The 5,091-nt window shown below is 41.8% G+C and overlaps 1 protein-coding gene across 1 annotated transcript; it reads right to left on the reverse strand.

Annotated features, from left to right (window-relative positions):
- Window positions 1-2,419: 2,419 nt before the first annotated feature.
- On the reverse strand, window positions 2,420-3,371 carry LOC124042927 (gamma-crystallin M3-like). The gene is made up of 3 exons (XM_046361067.1): window positions 3,292-3,371; window positions 2,908-3,150; window positions 2,420-2,754 (listed from the first exon to the last, which is right to left on the reverse strand). The coding sequence occupies exons 1-3, from the start codon at window positions 3,319-3,321 to the stop codon at window positions 2,461-2,463; spliced, it is 567 nt and encodes a 188-aa protein (XP_046217023.1). The 5' UTR covers window positions 3,322-3,371; the 3' UTR covers window positions 2,420-2,460.
- Window positions 3,372-5,091: the final 1,720 nt, after the last annotated feature.

Below are 5,091 nucleotides of genomic sequence, written 5' to 3' on the forward strand. Positions count from 1 at the left end.
CAAATCCATAGGGAGGGTCCGGGTGGGCGTTTGTCCATGGTGGCGGCTCCGGCTCGGGACGTGGACCCCACTCCATTAATGTCATTGCGGACACAAATAGAAGCACAACAAGGATTATATTGAAAACACTTTTTTATTGAAAATGTTACAGAAGGGGAAGTTTTCCATAAACAATTATTATCCTACAACTTGCAACATGAGCCTCAATATAAATCACGCCAATATTGCAAATATTACATATTTTCATAATAATAATAATCCAAATAATAATAATAATGAACCTAGCGCGTACTCTTACCAACTGAGCCACACAATGCCAATAATATGGCTGTGGAGGGTAATTTTATTTTATATATATTTTTTCAACAGAAAATCAAATATATTATTTTATCTTGATTTGACTATTTTTCTCTGCTGGTTATTTGGAAAAATGCTGTATATGCAATTACCATTTACACTATCTTACTCTGTTTATTGACAATTACCGTGGCACCTTTGTAATTGAAGTTGTGTAATGATGTAAAGTAAAGATTAAGTAAACTGTAGAAATATGTTTTAGTCTTTATTGGAGACTGGCTCATGTTGGAGACAAAGGCTTCTTGGTATGTCCTGTGTTGGTTGTCGAGAGAGAGAGAGCGAGAGAGAGAGAGAGATTCTCGGTATGTTTTGTTGTTGGTTTGTATGAATATATATGAAGTATTTTGTAGCTGGTCCTGCTGATGTTTGTGTATGCCATAGGGCTGTGTTTTTGATTATTGAAATGGTTCACTTTAAGTTTGTATTATTATGTTTCATTTGTTCCCAGGGGGGGAAGGGGAAGGCACCTTGGGAGTGCTTAGGCAAGAGGCCTGCAGGTATACATATACTAGTAGTATATACTATGTCTATGCACACTAGGTAAGACCTGGGCGGACCATCCCCTGTATTTTGGTTAGTGCACCAGTTGGTGGTAGTTAGGTCAATTGTGGGTAGGTAGGAGAGGGGGCTCTTTAACTTTCTTTGCTTTGGTTCCGTCCAGCCCCTTTCCCCAAATTACAGAGTATAGGAAGAAATAAATTCCCTGTTAATGGTAATATATTCTGCCTCTGTCATCCTTACCCGCACCTACAGTCACATACCTCTTTCACTCCACAGGGAGTTGAGTGTAGCAGGGTGTTGCTACGCTCCAAGAGGCGCTCAGGAAGTAAACGCGTTCTATCTCCTAGAGATTAATGTACTTTGGTGTGAAAAGTGCAAATCAATCCCAGAACAACAGCAAAGGACCTTGCTGGAGGATACAGGTACAAAAGTATCTATATCCAGAGTAAAAAGAGCTCGATATCGACAACCTGAAAGGCAGCTCAGTAAGGAAGTAGCCACTGCTCCAAAACCGCCATAAGAAAGCCAGACTACGGTTTGCAACTGCACATGGGGACAAAGATTGTACTTTTTGGAGAAATGTCCTCTGGTCTGATGAAACAAAAATAGAACTGTTTGGGCATAATGACCATCGTTATGTTTGGAGGAGAAAGGGGAGGCTTGCAAGTCGAAGAACACCACCCCAACCATGAAGCATGGGGTGGCAGCATCATGTTGTGGGTGTGCTTTTCTGTAGAAGGGTCTGGTGCACTTCACAAAGTAGATGGCATCATGAGGAATAAAAATTATGTGGATATATTGAAGCAACATCTCAAGACATCAGTCAGGAAGTTAAAGTTTGGTTGCAAATGGGTCTTCAAAATGGACAATGACCACAAGCATACTTCCAAAGTTGTGGCAAAATCGATTAAGGACAACAAAGTCAAGGTATTGGAGCGGCCATCACAAAGCCATGACCTCAATCCTATAGAACATTTGTGGGCAGAACTGAAAAAGCGTGTGCGATGCAAGGAGACCTACAAACCTGACTCAGTTACACCAGATCTGTCAGGAGGAATGGGACAAAATTCCCCCAATTTATTTTGGGAAGCTTGTGGAAAGCTACCCGAAACGTTTGACCCAAGTTAAACATTTTAAAGGCAATGCTACCAAATACTAATTGAGTGTACCTGTATGGAAACTTCTGACCCACTGGGAATGTGATGAACGAAAGAAAAGCTGAAATAAATCATTCTCTCTATTATTAATCTGACATTTCACATTCTTAAAATAAAGTGGTGATCCTAACTGACCTAAGACAGGGAATTATTTATTATGATTAAATGTCAGGAATTGCGAAAAACAGAGTTTAAATGTATTTTGCTAATGTGTATGTAAACTTCCGACTTCAACTGTAAATGTTATTCAAATCTTTCTAGTAACAATGCCAGGAAAACTACTATTTGAAATAGATATGTCTGAATGATGATGATGAATGTGCCTTTAACGTCAGTGGGTATGCCATATCTAGATATAATTACAAAACACCAACTTATTGAAATGATGCAGCACACTCAATTGCTACGGATTACCAATCACTTTTATTTGGTTAACACAAAATATCTAGCACATATCAGTGATACGCTTCATGCTCATGAACCTCATGCCACCACTCATGCCTCCCATTCCCATGCTCATCTCCCTGAAGTTCCTGTACTCTCCAGGCCTCATGTACATCATCTTTCCTCTGTAGTGGGGCTGCTCGTACATCAGCCAGTGGCCGTCCATCACGTTGCAGGACTGGCAGTCAGACATACGGTAACGCTCCTGGATGGAGTCACAGTCGTCCATCATCTCGTGCATCTGACCTCCGAAGTTCTCCCTCTCGTAGATCCTCATCCTGAAGTTTCCACGGTGCTGTTATTTGGTAGATAAAAATATTTGAAATAATGACTGATTCCACCAGACTGTTGATAAGCTCACATGGCCAATATGATATGTGTGATTATGGACATCACACAACTACTTCTAGTGGGACTGTCACAGCAGCCTGAATATCATACGGCTTACCATGGGGATCATGCGACAGGACCTGATACCATCGCTCATTCCCATCATGCTCTGATAGTCTGAGTACTCTCCCCTCCTCATGAAGTACTGGTTTCCCATATAGTTGGGGCGCTCGTACACCATGAAGCAGCCGCTCTGAACCCTGCAGGATTGGCACCTGCTCATGTAGGAGGACATGTCAGGGCAGTCGGAGCTGCACTCATAAGAGCGGCCCTGGAAGTTCCTGTCCTCGTAGAAGGTGGCCTGAAAACACAAGGTATTTATTTATTATTTCTCAATATATATTTCAATAAATGCAACAAATATAAGAAGCTTTTAGTTTTGAATATAAATAAGATAATATAGAGATTAATGTATTCAAAATAATTTTCTAATAATGCGTACTCTTCCCATGTTCATGCCAGTGGTGGTCATTGTTGTTCACTGAGTTGCTGTGCTGTTGCTAAACTGATGCCCTGTCTGTGTTAACCCTTACTTTTATACCTGACCAAACCCAAAGAATCTGTGTGCACCATTGTGTAAACCCCTGACGCAGCAACATAGTATAGAGGCCTATAGAGTGCTGAAGTACCATAGTCATGTTTCCACGTGACTTGGTCCCTAGAAGACTTGAAAAGCCTTTTTTCATTGTGGAACAGGTCCCACAAAACCTTTAATAGAAACAATAGACTGTGGCAGTGACACCCATTGCAAACATACAGTGTATTCGGAAAGTTTTTAGACCCCTTGACTTCTTTCACATTTTGTTACGTTACAGCCTTATTCTAAAATGGGTTGAATAGTTTTTACCCTCATCAGTCTACACACAATACCCAATAATGACAAAGCAAAAACAGTTTTTTTGTATGTAAATTTATATATAAATTTCATCAGACTAGAGAATCTTGTTTCTCATGGTCTGAGAGTCCTTAGGTGCCTTTTTGGCCAACTCCAAGCAGGCTTCTTGCGCATTTTACTGATGAGTGGCTTCCTTCTCGCCACTCTACCACAAAGGCCTGAATAGTGGAGTGCCGCAGGGATGGTTGTTATTCTGGAAGGTTCTCCCATCTCCACAGAGGAACTCTGGAGCTCTGGCAGAGTGATCATCGGGTTCTTGGTCACCTCCCTGACCAAGGCCATTCTCCCCTGATTGCTTATTTTGGCTGGGCAGCCAGCTCTAGGAAGAGTCTTGGTGGTTCCAAACTTATTCCATTTTAGAATTATGGAGGCCACTGTGTTCTTGGGGACCTTCAATGCTGCAGACATTTTTCGATACCCTTCCCCAGATCTGTGCTTTGACACAATCCTGTCTCGGAGCTCTACGGACAATTCCTTATATAGACAGGTGTGTGCCTTTCCAAATCATGTCCAATCAATTGAATTTACCACAGGTGGACTCCAATCAAGTTGTAGAAACATCTCAAGGACGATCAATGGAAACAAGATGCACCTCAAATCAAATCAAATGTTATTTGTCACCTGCGCCGAATACACCTTACATGCAGTTTTAAGAAAAAATTGAGTTAAGTAAAACATAGATATGTAAAAAATAGAAAATAAAACTAACAAATAATTAAACAGCAGCAGTAAAATGACAAAAGCGAGGCTATGTACAGGGGTACCGGTACAGAGTCAATGTGTGGGGGCACAGGTTAGTCGAGGTAATTGAGGTAATATGTATATGTAGGTAGAGTTATAGTGACTATGCATAGATAATAAACTGGGAGTAACAGCAGTGTAAAAGGGGGAGGGATCAATGCAAATAGTCTGGGTAGCCCTTTGATTAGCTGTTCAGGAGACTTATGGCTTTGGGTAGAAGCTGTTAAGAAGCCTTTTGGACCTAGACTTGTTGCTCCGGTACCACTTGCCGTGCGGTAGCATAGAGAACAGTCTATGACTAGGGTGGCTGGAGTCTTTGACAATTTTTAGGGCCTTCCTCTGACACCGCCTGGTATAGAGGTCCTGGATCGCAGGAAGCCTGGCCCCAGTGATGTACTGGGCCATACGCCCTACCCTCTGTAGTGCCTTGCGGTCGGAGGTCGATTAGTTGTCATACCAAGCAGTGATGCAACCAGTCAGGATGCTCTCGATCAGTGGTTCCCGAACTTTTTATAGTCCTGTACCCCTTCAAACATTCAACCTCCAGCTGCATACCATCTCTAGCATCAGGGTTAGCGCACTCTCAAATGTAGTTTTTTGCCATCA

This window comes from Oncorhynchus gorbuscha, linkage group LG09, assembly GCF_021184085.1.
Source record: "Oncorhynchus gorbuscha isolate QuinsamMale2020 ecotype Even-year linkage group LG09, OgorEven_v1.0, whole genome shotgun sequence".
Lineage (NCBI taxonomy): Eukaryota > Metazoa > Chordata > Actinopteri > Salmoniformes > Salmonidae > Oncorhynchus > Oncorhynchus gorbuscha.

Excerpts from the sequence above, each read along its gene's own strand:
- LOC124042927 (XM_046361067.1), bottom strand. The coding sequence starts at position 3,321 with ATGACCACCACTGGCATGAACATGGGAAGA. Across the intron at positions 3,151-3,291 it reads CTGGCATGAACATGGGAAGA|GCCACCTTCTACGAGGACAG; the intron begins GTACGCATTATT and ends TTGTGTTTTCAG. Across the intron at positions 2,755-2,907 it reads CCTGTCGCATGATCCCCATG|CACCGTGGAAACTTCAGGAT; the intron begins GTAAGCCGTATG and ends ACCAAATAACAG.